Here is a 15,426-nt window from a genome sequence, read left to right on the forward strand (position 1 = left end):
CGGAACCATATGTTATAATCCTGGAGCCGTTGGCTGCATACAGCTCATATGACTCCGGTCGCCGCTTGTTCTTTATCATCATGTACGGGAATACACTGACGTCCGAGCCTGTATCCACGAGATACTTAATTCGTGTGTGGCGGTCGGCGATATACAGACAGCATGGTCCTGGGCTGTTATCACTGGCCGCCATCAATGATTGCCCGACTCGTTTCCCTTGTATGCGCAGGGTTGTGTGCATTTCCTTGCTTATGCTCCTAAACGTCGGTGGTAGAAGCAAATACCTTCTTTGCCGGGTGTTCTGCTTCTTGCTCTTCCTCCTGACCGACTTCGTGCTCGCTCTCTTCCTCGCTCCTTCCGGAACCCTTTTGCCATTTTTGCCATCTGTTCCGTGAGGGCAGCTACCTGCTTTGAGAGTGTCTCCATCTGTGTTTCCCAGGGATTTGTCATACTTCTGGTTGCAACTGGTTGTTCTGTGGCTAACACGAGGGCTCGGCTATTCACCTCGTGTATTCGGTCAGCTTGTTCCGCGATGTCTTGTAGGTCATCATCTTTTCGCGTCGCCAAGATAGCCTGCATTGTTGGCGGCAGACGTCCTAGCCATAATGTCTTCAATAATTCAGTTGACACTGCTGTCCCGGCTAAGGTGCTTAGATGCCGCAGGAATTGCGATGGTTTGCGATCTTTAAGCTCTTCTCTTTCGAGCAGTTGCCGGATACGTTGCTCCTGTGTGTCTGTCAATCGCTGGATGAGTGCGCTCTTTATAGCGGCGTACTTGTTCGTGGAGGGGGGACGTGTGAGAATGTCTTTAATTTCTCTCGCTTGCTTCGGTTCTAATTTTGATAGTACATATCCGTACTTGCTGTCGTCCTCCGTGATTTGTGCGAGTGCGAATTGTCCTTCTAGTTGCGTCCTCTGGCCAAAAGGCGGGAATCCGTACCGCAACTCTGCTAACATTGGCCTCTTCTCCATCGAGGAGAATTGTGCTGTCTCTCTTACTCATCCTCGAGTCGGGGTCACCAATGTGGTCGTGTTCGTTTTAAGTGTGTTTCTCGCAGAGGATGATTAGTGAGAGAGATTCAGGTTTCATAGACTGATGGCTATTAAAGGTGTGTATTTACAAAATGTACATGCTTAATATCTAGTTTATGTACAAGGCCTGAGGCCGGTCGCTCTCTAGGTTAATCGCTCCCGGTAGGTGATCGGCGGAAGCGTTTTCGTAACCCGCAAAGACCCCAGGCGAGTGTTGTTGTTCTCGTCGACCGTTGGTGTCTCCGTCTGCAGTGCAATGGAAGCGGAAGGTGTCTCCCAGTCACTGTCCGACTGGACAGCTCGGTCGATGACGATTGGCTGCGCCTGAATTCCCCTATGCACCTTGGCTGAGCGGGTCTGCGTGCTGTGATCTCTCGTTCTGACCGGTGATGCTGGCAATGGAGATAGGAGCCCTGGACAATTCCAAGGGCCAGTCGGAGAGGTGTATCGGCGTACTCGGATATCCCACGGGCCAAGGAGATCCCTGGTAGGCCTGGTGAATCTAAGCGGCTCCAGGTCCAACGGCGTTAGCTTCCACGGCAGTAGCTGGAAGGCTACTCGTCTTGTTGGTGCCTCTGCTGGTTCACACGGCTGCCTCACTAACCCGGGTGATCGGGGTGAGATGAGCGGCCGTGGAATTCGACTCTGCCGACGGTGAATCCTGTGGACCCAAAAGGTCCTGCAGGAAAAATGCGTAGCGCAATGCTTCGCTTTACGGAGCACTGAGGCTCTATCAAAAGAGTTTTGGCGTAGCTGCAGTTCGAGTATTCTCTAGCCTCGCTGAGCCGTGACTCGATTTTCCTTTGCGGCGCCCGGTCTTATATACCCAGTCTGCCGGGCTTCACTTATGCGAAAAGGTTCGCCTTCGTTGCCATCTGTCGGCCGGCCTGCGATTCTGCTCGGGGGAATCCCCTTAACCTTCGCGCTACCGTGCGCGTATCGTGCGCGCGGGCTGCCGTGCGTAGGCGCCCAGTGCGTTCGTAACGCTTTTGTGGCGTATGGTAAAACGCTACATATGTATATATGTATATGTGTGTGTGTGTGTGTGTGTATTTACAGGGTAGACTATTTTAATCAATACACACGAATATCTCGAAAAGGAGATTTTTTCAAAAAATGTTTCAGACAAAAATTGTATGGTTTCGAGGGGAACATAAGATGGTGCCATTAGTTTGACCTTGATGAGTCACCTGAATGTCACTTCTAACTTCTTAAATGGGACACCTTATATGCTTTTACATATTCTTGTAGATTATCTCGAGAGCTTCCCAAAACACTGTAATTAAGTTCATTTTCATTAAGTACTTTTCGAGTTATGAAGCTTGAAATCATTTCTTAATTTTACATAAACCGTAAAATATCTTGTAAAATATTCATTTTTCGATTATCTTACCTTAATACTATTATGTACAAAATAATGAGAGGAATCAATTGGTGTAAAGAAAACACAGTTGTTTCGAAGAAAAAATATGTAAATTGCAAATTACATATTTTTTCTTAAAAATAACTGTGTTTTCTTTACACCAATTGATTCTTCTCATTATTTTGTACATAAAAGTATTAAAGTAAGATAATCGAAAAATGAATATTTTACAAGATATTTTACGGTTTATGTAAAATTAAGAAATGATTTCAAGCTTCATAACTCGAAAAGTACTTAATGAAAACTAACTTAATTATAATGTTTTGGAAAGCTCTCGAGATGACCTACAAGAACATGCAAAAGCATATAGGGTGTCCCGTTTAAAAAGTTGGAGGTGACCTTCACGTGACCTTCAGGTGACTCTTTAAGGTCAAACTAATGGCACCATCTTATGTCCCTCTTAAAACCATACAACTTTTGTCTGAAACATTTTTCTCTACATTGCTTCGTTTCCGAGATATAAATTTGTAACACTTTACGTGGGCCACTCTGTATATTGTAATAACCAGTCAGAACTTGATTCTTAACGTAAATTCCTCCCTGTATATTCTGACTGATGACCCGAACGATTGTAACACCCGCGAGAATATACACATACACACAGATACCCACACACACTTAGTTATAAGCGCTAACATGTATTTTTCATTCTTTCTTTATCTTTTTAAATATTATATTGTATTTTTAATTTAATATATAATTTAATTATTTAACCCGTTCTCTTCCCTAAATCCTGAGATCGCACTAGGTCCCATCCCGCGTATGGGGTGAAGGGGGACCTTGTGTCTGGGGGTGACGTCCTTTTCAGGGCGTGCACTCCGGCATGGGGTCTCCTGGATCCCCAGTTGGGGGGATGTGGTGGCTGGGGGGCGCTCCCGCGTCCGGGGGGGCATCCTTGGATGTCGACCCGGCGCGGTGCGTCTCTTCAGCGTCCCACAGTGGACGGAGGGGGGCCGGCTGGGCTTGCCCAGTCGGATGGGCCCTCTGTCCAAGGGGGATGTGGGTGCCGGTCCTCCCTGTGTACGGGTGGCGTCCATAGTTGGGCATCCCCCGGCATGGGGGGGAAGCGGCGTCCCACAAGGGGGAGGGCCTCCACCGCCTGGCAAACGGCCCGGAGTGTGACTCCGGGATACGCGCCAGGTAGGAGAGGCGACGGACCGGAGATATCCGGACAACCGGGCTTGCCCGGGCTGCCGGCCTGGGTCGCACCGGGCCACTCGGACGTTTCCGAGCTCGGGTCGGTGCGACGGAGGAAGCAGCGGCTGGGTGTCCCTGGGGGGAAGTTTTCCCCCCAACCGGTCCCCCGCCGCTGCCAGCCGCCAGAGCCGCTCGGACATATTCCGAGGTCGGGGTCTGGCGGCGAGTAGGTGTACCCGGTGGTTGCCGCGACCGTTTCCCTTTCCGAAGCGGCAACCACCGGGACGGCGCTAGGCCCCAGATCTCGAGGATCTGGGGCGGGCAATGAGCTGGTCGCCACGGCGGGTAAGGCGGGGTAGGGGAGCGGCTGCCCCGTCCCAACCGTCCGTGGGGCCCCCCGGATGGCGCCACCCCCATCGGTATCCGTGAAATCGGAGGCACGGACCCCCGAAAGCCCATGGGGAGTCAAACCCCCATGGGTCAGTAAGGGGCTGGGACCCTGCGCCGGTGCTGCCTTTGGCCGCCGGCCCGTGGTGTATCTCGTCCCCCTGGGGGAACTCAGGGCCCCCCGTCGAGATTTATCTCGGCGGGGGTGAGGGTATACCCGGACGAGGGAGCCGATAGGGGATCGTGGGATTAATTCACGATGACTACACCTAAAAATCAAAACCTTAAAAATAAAAATCAAGTGTGCGGGGAGGAGACTTTTGAGGGAGACGGGCTTGGACTCCAAGTCAGCCTCATCTCAAGCCTACGGTCAACAAGATCGACCGGGAAGGCAACTGCGGCCAGAAGCCGTGGCAGGAGCAGGGAGGCTCCTTACGAGAAGCCGAAGCCCGTTGCCGCTGTCGTGGACCGAAGACCATGCGTCCTTCTGAATAGGATGGAGGTGGTCCACTTTGACGTGGAGAAGACCGACTCCACGTTTGTGTTGACGGCGAAGACGGAGTGGGAGTCTCCTAATAAGGAGACGCCAGACCCACAACCCGGAACTAGCGGGTTGGGGACCCCTGATACCCCCGCCATGGATGAGGTGGCCCAGGATGAGGTGGTCCAGGATGTTGGTGCGGACAGGGACATGCCCCCCGCACCGATTGTCATCATGGACTCTTTGAGCTCCCAGGGGGAGCCCGCTGGAGTAAGCGGTGACTCCCCTAGTGATAGCGAGGTCGATGTCGGAATCGAAGAGGTCCTAGACGAGATCACCGGGCAAAAAGAAAAGAGAGGCCCGGGACGTCCCGAAACCACGGGCGAGTTTCAGAGGAAGACGTTGAGGGACGCGCAGAGGGCCCTTAGGTTCAAGGAGATGGAGAAGACGAGGAGGGCGGCAGAGGCCCTTAGGTCCTCCCCTCCGAAGGGGAAGAAGAAATGGGCCATGGTGCAGAAGAGGGAGGAGGAGCTCGAGTACGAGCTAGCCGAAACTCCTACCCAGGATATCGCCTCCAGGATGGTGGAGCAGTCGGTCAAAATCTTTAAGATTGCCGACTGCTCCAATAGTATGAAAGGCAGCCTGGTTAGGGAGCTGCGGGGGGCTGTAGCACTGGTTCGGGCAGCCACCAGTGTTTTGGCCGCCAGGGCCAGAGAAGTCCGTAGGGAGGGGGACACTGATGAGCTCCCCAAGATAATTGGGGAGCTCAGGGCCGAAAACACCCGGCTCAGAGGAGAGATGGAGTATATAAAGACTCGTCTCGCTCCTCCGATTGCCCCCCCCCGCTCCGACAATGGCTCGGCAGAAGCGCTCCTCCGCTGCAAAGAGGAGAAGGGTTGCCGAGTTGACGGACTCGGAGGGGGAGGGAAAGTGTAAAACCCCCCCACCCCTGGAGAATATGGTGGCCTTCCCTCCTCTACTGCAGAGAGGGGAGAGGAGGAGGGAGGATACAGGAAGGGGGCTCCCCAAAAGAAAAGGCCGCTCATCAGAACGGGTCTGACCCTTTTTTTTTGGTAACCCTGGGGAAATGCTTTATGCATACCCCCGCCCTCGGGCGGGCAGGGACGGGGGTTATGCGGGACTCCCGGCCATGATCGCCAGTTTACCCGCTTAAACCCCAGAGGTGGCATTCCGCGCGTCTGGAGGGGCAGGCGGGGACCCGGAACTAGCTGATGCAATTCATCGGCATCCCCGACTGGTCTCCCCTCCGCGCTTGGGACCCAGCGGTCTTTCAGTGTTGACCGCCGGCTCTCCATCCCGGGGGGAGGGCATTGCCCCTCCCCCTCCTTCCTGACTGTGGGCGGGTGGGGCCACGCCACCAGGCCCACCTTCCTCGTGGACCTGCCTGGTCGCCTCGGGCCCCCGCCCTCGGCGGTCGGGTCCAGAGGGAATTGCACGGAGGGGCGCTCACGCGCGCCCCTCCATGCATTCCGGGGGGGGGGGATTCTCGGTCCTCATCAATTGCTAACTTCACCCTTTGTTTTCGGGCTAGAGGGAGCCGTAGCTCCCTCACATCTGCCAACGCCGTTCTTATGACGCTGTGAGGAGGGGGAAGGGACTAGTCCTCTTCCCGCCTCCTCGCCATCCCTCTTGGGTGCAGTCTGTGCTCGCGCGGGGGAGGAGTCTACGGGGGAGGCATTACATTGCCCCCCCCCCCCCACGTCTCATCTCCCCTGTGTTGAATGGGAGGTTGTTGCCCCCCTTGACGCGAGCCTCTGGCTCCTCCTGACTGCTGGGGCTGGAGGGGATGGAGGGGGGTGTTGGTACATCCCGCTCGTCCTCCTCGGGCTCCCCCTCCTCGTCGTCGCTGCTATTCGCGACCGCTGCCGCCACCTCACTGGTGCTGGCGGGCTGCCAATTCCCGACGGCGGATGCGTTCCGCCGTCTATTTTTGGAGCACCACCCCTTCGCAGAAGGTGACGACAGCCCTCCACACCTCCTCACTGCCGACCATCTTGGCTACTAAGACCGGCAGTGAAAGGTCCTCCCCGGCCACCATCTTAAGTGCACGGCGCTGTTCGCTCCACGCCTCGCAGTGTTCGAGGGTGTGCTGCGCCGTGTCACACAGGATGGGGCAGTGGTGGCACGCCGTGGTGGGTTCCCGATTGATTTGACGCAGGTACTTCCCGAAGCAGCCATGCCCGGTCAGCACCTGCGTCAATCGGAATGTAACCTCCCCCTGAGCCCTGTCGATCCACTCGGAAAGACAGGGCCGGACGGCCTCGACGGTTCTCTGACCCATCGTGCGCGGGTCGGAGAGGTGAGTGTTCTACCTCTGCAACATTAACCGTTGGGCATGGACCCGGATGATCTTCTTAGCCCTGGGCGGCAGCCTTCCACCTGTGGCCCCTAGAGCCTCCCGCTCGCACCGATATATTTCGGCATACATCAAAGCGAGAAGCTCCAGGGGGGGCCATCCTGCCAGGACGGTTGCCGCAGCGTGCGACACCGTCTTGTACGCCCTCACCACCCTGACGGCCATGCATCTCTGCATGCGGCGAAGGCGATTTTCCGCCTGCCGCCTGGCCGCCAGGTCTGCCGCCCAAATGGGTGCGCCGTATAGAGCCACTGAATTGATAATGGCCATGTACATTCGGCACACCCGACCATCCGGGCCCCCAAGGTTTGGGAGGAGTCGGGCAAGTGCTGCCGCGACCCTCTCCACCCAGGGGGCAAGGGCATTAAAATGATGCGAACGGGTCTGACCCTGAGAGGGGTAGAGAGGCAGGTGGACCCATATGCACCTGGCCTCGAAGAAGGGAAGAGGGCCGAACACGACGCGCTGATGTCGGCTCTGACCCCTGTCTTGGAGAAGACGAGTCTCCAAGGCAACAAGGAGGGGTTGGAGTATAGGGTGTTGTGGGCGCAGTTGAACTCTCTGAAGAGTCAGCTGTGCGCACTGAGGGGGGAGGATTATACTCTCCCCCGATGCCCTCAGACACGGCATCGTATGGCTTCGGCCGGGGTTCACTCCCAGCCGGGCCACCAACCGAGTCCGCTCCAGCCAAACCCGTCTCCTTGACACTAGAGCAATGTGTCCCCCTCGGTCATCGACCGGGAGGCCAAAGCCTTCAGGTCTCAGAGGGGGAATGCACAGATGCAGAGGGAGGCGGGGCCCCCGGTGCCTACCGTCACGTTGGCGGAGGTACCGGTGGGTGGCGGTAAGAAGAAAAAGAAAAGGAAGAAGAGGGGTAAGCCAGCTGCCCCTCAACCCGGTCCGGCCAGAGGAGGGGAGGGAATCAAAGCCCCCTCAACCCTCCAAAGGCGACCAGGGACCCGGGAAGAAGGCAGGAGAAGCCCTCTCTCAGAAGGGTGGCAAGACGGCTACCGTCGTCAAACTGGACCCACCGCCCCCCATTAAGGGGGACAAAGAGTGGACGACGGTGGTAAGGAAGGGAGCCGGTAAGGGGAAAGCTCGGGCCGAGGCGGTACGCGCCGGTGACGCCCCCGTTCAGACCAAGCCTAAAGAGGCTGGGAAGCCTCTCCAAGCACAGGCTCAGCCCCTTGCCCCCCTGCGAAGAAGGGGGGAAGAAAGGGAAGGGAACGAAGGGCACCGCGCACGGCCGCGATCGTTATCACGTGCCCGGACTGGAAGTACAAGGAAGTCCTCAGGCTGGCTATGGATCAGGTCGATCCGGCCAGCCTGGGGATAAAAGGAATGTCGGCACATAGAGCCGTCACGGGGGCCCAGCTCTTTGAGGTCGGGGGCCCCCAACACCAGGAAAAGGCCGACGCACTCGCCAAGCGCGTCAGCGAGGCCCTTGCCGGGATCGAGGGAGTTAGGGTGACCCGCCTCTCTCCCACGGCGGAGATCCGTATTAGGGATCTCTGCGATGCCGTGGAGGAGGGGGACCTGATCAAGGCCATAACCTCTGTCGGCAAATGCGCCCCTGAGCAAGTCCAAGTTGGACCCATCAGGGCAACCGGCAGAGGGTTGGGAACAGCCTGGACGAGATGCCCCCTGGCGGTGGCAAACATCTTGTCTGCCGCTGGGAGGCTCAAGATCGGGTGGACGAACGCTTGCGTCGAGGCACTGGAGGCCAGGCCCCTCCAGTGCTTCCGATGCCTTGGCAAGGGCCATGTGAGAGCCCAGTGCCCGAGCGACGTGGACCGAAGCGCGCAGTGTTGTATATAGGTGCGGACGGCCCGGTCACGTCGCAAGGGACTGCGCGCGGCCGCAACAATGCCCGGTCTGTTTAAACCAGCTATGTCCAACCCGCGGTTCGCGGGCCGCATGCGGCCCAGTTGTTTCTTTTGTGTGGCCCTTATAGATTTTACATAGATCCTTTTTTTTATGCATTAAAAGTCAGTCTTACCGACGGCGTCGCCTCAAGAGTCTTCATCCCCACCCACAAAACTTTTCGAAATACACCGTCGAAGTAAAAAAATTGCACAACGCCTTTGAACACAGATTTGCCTATCTTCAGAAGCATGAAATGATTTTCAATATTTTCATATGTCCTTTTAGTATTGAGGTAGAATCTGCTCCAGAAAACTTACAATTAGAATTGATAGACCTCCAATCAAATATTGATTTGAAATACATGTTTGAGTCACATAATAAACTTGAATTTTATCAAAAATATATTCAAGAAGATAAGTTTCCTAATCTGAAACAACTAGCACTCCGTATTATAGCTGCTATGGGAACCACGTATCTTTGCGAATCTTTTTTTTCGAAATTGAAAATTGTGAAGTCCAAAAATCGCAACAAAGTTACAGATGAGAATTTAACAAATCAACTTCGTTGTGCCTTCTCCAAATTACCAGTTAATATAAAAAAATAGCGGATAAAATTGAAAAACAAATCTCGCATTGATTAGATAAGAATTACAATTTAATTAACGGTTATATAAGAAGATATTGCTATCATTAATATTTAATTTTATGAATATGTATCACTTTGCATAAAATAATAAAGACATTTAAATATAGTTGTATGTAAAAATATTTGAGTTAAAATTTTATTAAACCTAATATTTTTCGGAGAGTTCCAGCTATTATTATTATTATTATTATTATTATTACTATTATTGAATTTAAATTTACTTATTGTATTGCGGCTCACTTCACATTCCTAGTATTTTATTGGCCCGGTAACGATTTTGGGTTGGACATAGCTGGTTTAGACCTAGGGCAACCGGCCGGACACCGAGCTGGATCGAGGACGTGCAACGCCCCCAAAGGGAATAAGGGGAGGGCGGGTAAAACTCAAACGAGTAAGCCCGCCACCTCCCGCAGGGGGAAGGACCATAATCCCCCAGCCCCCGAGAAGGATATGGCGGTAGCCTCCACCTCCTCCACAGTGGAGGAGAAGATGGAGACGGAGCCACTCCCGCGCAGGGAGGAGAAGGAAAGGGGCGCGAAGAACGCGCCCGAGGAATGCTCTCCACGTATCGACGTGGAGGGCACCCCCATGGAGGTGGCAATGGAGGAGCCGTGTAATCGCGCCTAGATATGGCCACACGGATCCTCCAGGCCAATCTCAATCACGCCCGTCAGGCGCAACATCTCATGATGCAATGCCTGGCAGAGCGTGGTTTGGGATTGGCGATCGTCGCCGAGCCGTATCGGATCCCCGAGGATAACCCAAATTGGGTCGGAGACACCAGCGGCACGGCGGCGATCGTGAGGGCGGCGGTCTATCTCTCCCCCCCCCTCTCCAGACCATTGGGAGAGGGGAGGGATACATCCCAGCGAAGTGGGGGCCCTATCACGTAATATCACAGTATATACAGTAGAGCAACTCTCCCGATTTTGTGTAGCATAAAATGGAATGCGCATGCGCGAAGTCAGCGAGTATACTAGTACTGCCATCTGTACTTTCCTCTCATTCTCTCCTTTGGTTTTCGTTCTCTTTCTAACACATTATAATATGTAATATAAATTAAATTCAATAAAACTTGAATATATGTACATAAAGAAATTGTGAAAAATATAATACAAAATATATAATGCAAATATATATAAAAAATAGTACATATGACATGATGTGAATATTAATTAACCATTTTATATGTCATATATAACTGATAGCAGAAAAGATATATACTCATAATACTCACATATAATTTATAATATATTTACATATTAATACTTATATATATAATTTTTAATATATTTATATATTAATTGTACATACGTATATTCTATATATATATTCAAAAACTTAAAATTAAAAAAAAAACATTTAGATTAAGACTACAATCACTTAAATTTTATTATATAAAATATACATATTTATGAGCAAAATGAATAAAAAAACAAGAAATATATATTTGTTAATAATATATATTTATTTATAAACAGTTGTATTTCGTTAAAAATATTTATTTCACAAACAGGCATAATCTTGAAATTAAACTTTTTCTCTCTCAAATCATCTGACCATACCTCAGCTACTCGATCCACCTCAGCATGAATCAGAAAGAGAAAATGAGAGAGTAGAAGAATAGAAACAAGAAAGTGTTTTACATTCAATTAAAATACAAATGTGAAATACGTTATAACATATATGTCATATAAACGTTTGATGTTTATATGATGTAAACATCAAACGTTTATATGACATATATGTTATAACGTATTTCACACATTTGTATTTTAATTGAATGTAAAACACTTTCTTGTTTCTCTTCTTCTACTCTCTCATTCTCTTTTTCTGATTCATGCTGAGGTGGACCGAGTAGCTGAGGTATGGTCAGATGATTTGAGAGAGAAAAGGTTTAGTTTCAAGATTATGTCTGTTTGTGAAATAAATATTTTTAACGAAATACAACTGTTTATAAATAAATATATATTATTAACAAATATATATTTCTTGTTTTTTTATTCATTTTGCTCGTAAATATATATATTTTATATAATAAAATTTAAGTGATTGTAGTCTCAATCTAAATGTTTTTTTTTTAATTTTAAGTTTTTGAATATATATATAAAATATACGTATGTACAATTAATATATAAATATATTAAAAATTATATATATAAGTATTAATATGTAAATATATTATAAATTATATATGAGTATTATGAGTATATATCTTTTCTGCTATCAGTTATATATGACATATAAAATGGTTAATTAATATTCACATCATGTCATATATACTATTTTTTATATATATTTGCATAATATATTTTGTATTATATTTTTTACAATTTCTTTATGTACATATATTCAAGTTTTATCGAATTTAATTTATATTACATATTATAATGTGTTAGAAAGAGAACGAAAACCAAAGGAGAGAATGAGAGGAAAGTACAGATGGCAGTACTAGTATACTCGCTGACTTCGCGCATGCGCATTTCATTTTATGCTACACAAACTTCAAAGGTGCCGACAGGGAGTTGCGCTACTGTATATACTGTGGTAATATCGTGTTACGTCCCCCCGAGATGGGATTCCAATGGGTACAACGCGCTCCTTGAGCGGGTGGGGGTGATCGCTGATGACATTCGTCGCGACACCCCCGATGCCCTTATCATAGTGGCCGGGGACTTCAACGCGAGGTACCCGGCCTGGGGCGATACCCGCCGGAATCCCAGGGGGCAGCCCCTGGAGGATTGGATGAGCGGGCACGGCTTCGGCTTATTAAACACGGGCCGTGTCAGCACATGTGTGCGGCCGCAGGGGGAGTCAGTCATTGACATTACGATGGCCTCCCCAAGTGTCGCGCACAGAGTCAGCAGCTGGCGCGTGATCGAGAATCTGAGGGGGGAAACCCTCTCAGATCATCAGTACATCGAGGTAGTCCTCGGGACCGCGCGTCAGCCGGTGCGACGCCCACCCTCCGGGGGCGAGAAACGTTGGGCCCTCACCAAGCTCGATGACGAGAAATTGGAGATCGCCCTCATGGCCACCACATGGGGATTGAAGGACGAGAAGGAGGGGGAGTGGGACATCCACCGAGAGGTGGACTGGCTGCGGGACACAATGCATCGCATCTGCGATGATGCGATGCCCCACGCCAAGTCCCACCCCCCCAAGCGGGCCACCTATTGGTAGACCGACGAGCTGGCGGAGCTCCGTCGCTCGTCGGTCCAGGCTCGCAGGGCCCTCTCGAGGTTCCCGAGAAACGGGGACGAAGACGAGAGGGAGGAGGCCCTGACGTTCAGGAGAGGCCGATGCGCCCTTAGTAGCGCTATTAGGAGGTCTAGGGAAAAATGTTAGGACGAGTTACTCTCGTCCCTAAACACGGACCCATGGGGGCGTCCGTACAAGATTGTACTCAAAAGGCACAGAGCTTGGACGCCCCCGGTGACGGAGACCCTGGAGCCGCAGCTCCTCGGCGACATCGTGGATACCCTCTTCCCACGTTTGGTGGAAGGGTTCACGCTAGAGTGAGGTCCAGATCTAGACGGACCTCACGAACTGACCGAGGAGCAACTGGTCTCCGGGGTTGAACTTTCCCGGGCCGTCCGGAGGATCGGGTCTCGTAAGGCCCCAGGTCCGGACGGCATACCGGGAAAGATATGGGTCCGTGCCCTAGACTTTCTGAGCGCACGTCTGAGGCACATCTTCAACAAGTGCCTCAGACGCGGGCAGTTCCCCCAGCAGTGGAAGAAGGCCAAACTGGTCCTTCTTCCTAAGGCGGGCAGAGAAGCGGGTACCTCATCGGCATACAGGCCGATATGCCTGCTGGATGAGATGGGTAGGATTTTTGAGAGGATTCTCGCGACCCGCCTCATCCAGCACCTGTCCCGGGAAGGAGACCTCCACGAGGAGCAGTACGGCTTCCGCGAGGGGAGATCCACGATCGACGCCATCAAGCGCGTGAGATCCCTCGCGGAGGCCGCGACGTCGGAAGGCAGGGTGTGCATGGCGATATCGCTGGATATCAAAAATGCGTTTAACACCCTGCCCTGGGACCGAGTGGGGGACGCCTTGCGCGAGCGCGGAGTCCCCTGCTACCTCGTGGAGGTCATAAGGGAGTATTTCCGGGACAGGAGTCTGGAGTATGTCGGCCGGGATGGCCGACATACCAGGGGTATCCGCTGCGGGATCCCGCAGGGGTCCGTTCTGGGACCCCTACTCTGGGACCTCGCATACGACAAGCTACTCTGCCTGCCGCTCCCCCGCGGCTGCAGCGCCATCTGCTATGCGAATGACACGCTCGTTGTGGCCGTGGGGGATAGCTGGGGGACGCAGCGGCCAGGGCCGAAATTGCGGTGGCACGCGTGGTGAGGGAGATCACTGATATGGGTCTCCAAGTGGCGGTGCCGAAAACGGAGGCGATGTTCTTCCATAACAAAGCCTCCGGAGCATCGCCGCCGACCCATATCAGTGTCGCTAAAACCTCCATCCTGGTGGGAGACCGATTAAAGTATCTCGGTCTCCTGCTGGACGGTACATGGACGTTTGGGCATCACTTCGATGCCCTTACCCCCAGGGTGGAGAAGGTCGCGGCGGCACTTGCCTGACTCCTCCCAAACCTTGGGGGTCCGGATGTTCGGGTGCGCCGAATGTACATGGCCACTATTAATTCAGTGGCCCTGTACGGCGCACCCATATGGGCGGCAGACCTGGCGGCCAGACGGCAGGCGAAGGATCGCCTTCGCCGTATGCAAAGATGCATGGCCGCCAGAGTGATGAGGTCGTACAGGACGGTGTCGCACGCTGCGGCAACCGTCCTGGCAGGATGGCCCCCCCTGGAGCTTCTCGCTTCGATGTATGCCGAAGTATATCGGTGCGAGCGGGAGGCTCTAGGGGCCATAGGTGGAAGGCTGCCGCCCAAGGCCAAGAAGATCATCCGGATCCATGCCCGGCGGTCAATGTTGGAGAGGTGGAACACTCTCCTCTCCGACCCGCGTACAGCGGGTCAGAGGACCGTCGGGCCCTGTCTTTCCGAGTGGATCGACAGGGCTCAGGGGGAGGTTACATTCCGGTTGACGCAGGTGCTGACGGGGCATGGTTGCTTCGGCAAGTACCTGCGTCAAATCAACCGGGAACCCACCACGGCGTGCCACCACTGCCCCATCCTGTGTAACACGGCGCAGCACACCCTCGAACACTGCGAGGCGTGGTGCGAGCAGCGCCGTGCACTCAGGGTGGTGGCCGGGGAGGACCTCTCGCTGCCGGTCTTGGTAGCCAAGATGGTCGGCAGCGAGGAGGTGTGGAGGGCTGTCGTCGCCTTCTGCGAGGAGGTGGTGCTGCAAAAGGAGACGGCGGAGCGTATCCGCCGTCGGGAATTGGCAGCGCCACCAACACCGGCGGGGGGTGGCGGCAGCGGTCGCGGACAGCAGCGACGAAGAGGAGGGGGAGTCCGAGGGAGACGAGGAGGTTGTATGAACACCCCCTCCATCCCCTCCGGCCCCAGCAGTCAGGAGGAGCCAGAGACTCGCGTTGAGGCGGGCTATGTCTCTCCCAACACAGGGGAGATGAGACGCGGGGGAGCAGCGTAACGCCTCCCGCGTAGCCTACTCCCCACGCGAGCGCCGATCTGCACCCAAGCGGGATGGCGAGGAGGTGAGAAGAGGACCAGTCCCTTCTCCCTCCTCACAACGTCAGAGGAGCGGCGTTGGAAGAGGAGAAAGAGCTACGGCTCCCTCGAGCCCGAACAAGGGGCGGAGTTAGCAGTTGAAGGGGGGACCGAGTACCCCCCTGGAATGCACGGGGGGCGTCCGCGGACGCCCCGCTGTGCGATTCCCTCTGGACCCGGTCGCCGAGGGCGGGGGCCCGAGGCGACCAGGCGGGTCCACGAGGAAGGTGGAAGGATGGTATGGCCCCATCCCCCCACAGTTAGGAAGGAGGGGGGAGGGCTACGCCCTCCCCCGGGATGGAGACCCGGCGGTCAGCACCAAAAATGCCGCCAGGTCCTAAGCGCGGAGGGGAGACCAGTCGGGGATGCCGATGAATTGCATCAGCCAGTCCCGGGTCCCCGCCTGTCCCTCCAGACACGCG

At 53.2% G+C, this 15,426-nt stretch overlaps 4 protein-coding genes across 4 annotated transcripts; 2 read left to right on the plus strand and 2 right to left on the minus strand.

The window, feature by feature from the left end:
* Positions 1–249: 249 nt before the first annotated feature.
* On the minus strand, positions 250–972 carry LOC145967159 (uncharacterized). Its single transcript, XM_083091818.1, has one exon. The coding sequence runs from the start codon at positions 970–972 to the stop codon at positions 250–252; it is 723 nt and encodes a 240-aa protein (XP_082947944.1).
* A 5,433-nt stretch (positions 973–6,405) lies between these two features.
* LOC145967160 (uncharacterized) lies at positions 6,406–6,762 on the minus strand. Its single transcript, XM_083091819.1, has one exon. The coding sequence runs from the start codon at positions 6,760–6,762 to the stop codon at positions 6,406–6,408; it is 357 nt and encodes a 118-aa protein (XP_082947945.1).
* A 3,215-nt stretch (positions 6,763–9,977) lies between these two features.
* LOC145967161 (uncharacterized) lies at positions 9,978–12,531 on the plus strand. The gene is made up of 2 exons (XM_083091820.1): positions 9,978–10,148; positions 11,860–12,531. The coding sequence occupies exons 1-2, from the start codon at positions 9,978–9,980 to the stop codon at positions 12,529–12,531; spliced, it is 843 nt and encodes a 280-aa protein (XP_082947946.1).
* Positions 12,532–13,994: 1,463 nt separating this feature from the next.
* Positions 13,995–14,927, plus strand: LOC145967162 (uncharacterized). The gene has a single exon (XM_083091821.1). It carries the CDS (start codon positions 13,995–13,997, stop codon positions 14,925–14,927), a length of 933 nt encoding a protein of 310 aa, XP_082947947.1.
* Positions 14,928–15,426: the final 499 nt, after the last annotated feature.

The sequence above is a fragment of the Camponotus vicinus genome, unplaced genomic scaffold, assembly GCF_025532165.1.
Source record: "Camponotus vicinus isolate PSW18456_S1 unplaced genomic scaffold, iyCamVici1.0 SCAF_2, whole genome shotgun sequence".
In the NCBI taxonomy this organism is placed as follows: Eukaryota; Metazoa; Arthropoda; class Insecta; order Hymenoptera; family Formicidae; genus Camponotus; species Camponotus vicinus.

What these genes read in the sequence shown, in the direction of transcription:
- LOC145967161 (XM_083091820.1), top strand. Translation starts at nt 9,978, where the DNA reads ATGGCCACACGGATCCTCCAGGCCAATCTCAATCACGCCCGTCAGGCG. An exon ending in CCAGCGGCACGGCGGCGATC is followed by an intron (nt 10,149 to 11,859) that starts GTGAGGGCGGCG and finishes CAAACTTCAAAG; the next exon opens with GTGCCGACAGGGAGTTGCGC.
- LOC145967160 (XM_083091819.1), bottom strand. Translation starts at nt 6,762, where the DNA reads ATGGGTCAGAGAACCGTCGAGGCCGTCCGGCCCTGTCTTTCCGAGTGG.
- LOC145967162 (XM_083091821.1), top strand. Translation starts at nt 13,995, where the DNA reads ATGGCCACTATTAATTCAGTGGCCCTGTACGGCGCACCCATATGGGCG.
- LOC145967159 (XM_083091818.1), bottom strand. Translation starts at nt 972, where the DNA reads ATGGAGAAGAGGCCAATGTTAGCAGAGTTGCGGTACGGATTCCCGCCT.